General features: G+C 39.5%; 1 protein-coding gene across 1 annotated transcript; it reads right to left on the bottom strand.

Moving 5' to 3' along the window:
• Window positions 1-264: 264 nt before the first annotated feature.
• Window positions 265-1,161, bottom strand: LOC126491693 (vomeronasal type-1 receptor 4-like). Its single transcript, XM_050127525.1, has one exon. It carries the CDS (start codon window positions 1,159-1,161, stop codon window positions 265-267), a length of 897 nt encoding a protein of 298 aa, XP_049983482.1.
• Window positions 1,162-2,286: the final 1,125 nt, after the last annotated feature.

Below are 2,286 nucleotides of genomic sequence, written 5' to 3'. Positions count from 1 at the left end.
AATTTTGTTTATGTAGCAGATCAGTGAATGATAGTCAGAGCTTTATAAACTGTCACAATAACCATATCAACATTTACACCACAAATATTATCCTAGTGCTATAATGTTCTAAATTAAAAGGGTAGACAGTAATTCAATTCAACACTGTGTTCCAGAGAATTTAAGTGATTGATGTCAAGAGATCATACCGAATCTCAAATAATGTACACAAGTCTATGTTATAGAGTGCTCTGACTACACAAGAGAAATTGGCTGTTGATATACTCAAGTACTGCAGGGATGAAGATCCCTGGTGTAGTGTCTGATGAGAAGAAAGGGGCAGAGTGCAGGGAAGCATGCACTCAGAGCCACATTGGCATTGACCACCCATGTATCTGTTCCTTCCTGGAAAGAAAAATACATCATTAAGGTCACAGAGGTTACATAAAGGACCACAAAACTGCCCACTAGGATAAGAATTCTTTGTGTGGCTTTCTTCTCAGGGGATGATTTAGTAGACAGGGATCTGTGGATATGCTTGACTCTCTGTTTATGCTGGAACAAGTTCAACACCATAGAGCCACTGGCCCAAATCATGAGTCCCAAACAGATAACATCATTGGAGGCCAATATGATAGCATATGCTATATAAGATTGCTTGGAAAGTTTTACTACTACACAGTACAGAAATTGTCTAAAGTTAGTAAGATTTCCTTTATCATTCTTTTTAGTCACTATTGTGATAAGGAAGCTATTTATAAGAAGATACAGGGTCCAGCACAGGCCCAGGGAAGGACCAATGATGCGGGGAACTCTTGCCTTGAGCTGTGCCCACTTGGAATTGATGGGGCTGATGGTGATGGCCTGAAAGACACTCAACAGGGATGTTGCACCAAGAGATACTCCCCTGGCAACTCTATGAAAGTAAAATACAAGTTTACACAAACTGTTGTCTAAAGAATATGTCTTATCAAAAGCAGCCACTGTCTGAGGGATTCCTTTGGAGAGAAGCACCAAGATGTTAGCCCAGCTCAGGTGTTTGATAATCAGATCTATGGGCCTTGCCTTGTTCCCACTTAAGTTAGAGAGACTAAGACAGCAAAGCAAGGCTAAGTTTCCCAGAATGCCCAGTATAGTCTGGGACAGAAAGAATATCCCCACAGCCTTGTCTCTGGATGCCATTCTGTCATCTTATAGGAATGTCAGTCCATAGCTGATCCTGAGAACTCAGGGTAGACACATAGGACTATTTTCTTCATTGTATATAAAATCTATGCTAACCAATAATCACTGCTTTCCATCCAGATATTAAGATGAAATGCTTAAGAGTTTTAAAAAATTTTACTTTGTGGAAGTGCTTGAGTCTCTGTGTGGGTAAATTCACTTCAGTGCCGGTACCTTTGGAGCCAATCAGCACTGAGCTGCCAGGTATGAGTGCTGGGACTAAATTTGAGTCATCAACTAGAGTAGGGCTTTCTTAACCCACAGAGCCTCCTTGACAGCTCCCAAGATGTGCTTTTGAATAAGAAGTATCTAGAGCCTGGAGCAGCTAAGAGTGCTGGCTGCTCTTCAACAGGAACTGTGTTCAAACTCAGCCCCGACAAGGAAGCTCAAAACTGTCATACCTCTAGTTCTAAGCGTTCCACACTCTCACACAGATATACATACAGGTAAAACACCAATGCACAGTACAAAAACAAATACATGTTTTCAAAGTATTCACAGTTGTTTCTACCAGACAGCAGTCACAGGAATGCTTTTAAAGACAAAGTTAGTACTGTGCTTGCTGGCTGTTCACTTCGCACACGGCTCTACAGACGGTGAGTCATTTTCATCTCACAGCAACCTTCTACAGCGGTTTTAATGAAGGCAATACTGTCAGCGGATGAGTTTTATCACACTCTAGATTCCCTAGGTTCTACTACTGGCAAAAGGCAGATGTGCCACAGCAAATAGTACTTTGGAAAGAAAATAATTTCTGTTAATTTGCTTGGAGCAAAATTATTCACTTTGGGGGTTCTGAATCTGATTTTAAATTAATGTCACACTGTCATTCTGGGCTCTATTCTGAAAACTCCTGCATATTTTTAAAATATGCCATTAATTCCTAAAGTATGCTACTCGCATATATCATGTACCAAATGTAAATATCAAAAGGTCACAATGTTAATCACATATGAAACAGATCAATTTTATATAAATATTTAACTTACAATTGTGAAGGTTGATATAATGTTGGCATGACAACCATGAGAACTTTCAACCTTTACTATATTATACTATCATTTACAACCAGAGTATAGAATC

This window comes from Alexandromys fortis, unplaced genomic scaffold (assembly GCF_014885135.2).
Source record: "Alexandromys fortis isolate MF-2015 unplaced genomic scaffold, M_Fortis_MF-2015_v1.1 scaffold_267, whole genome shotgun sequence".
Lineage (NCBI taxonomy): Eukaryota > Metazoa > Chordata > Mammalia > Rodentia > Cricetidae > Alexandromys > Alexandromys fortis.
This window is presented reverse-complemented; position numbering and strand designations above follow the sequence as displayed.

What these genes read in the sequence shown, in the direction of transcription:
- LOC126491693 (XM_050127525.1), bottom strand. Translation starts at nt 1,161, where the DNA reads ATGGCATCCAGAGACAAGGCTGTGGGGATATTCTTTCTGTCCCAGACT.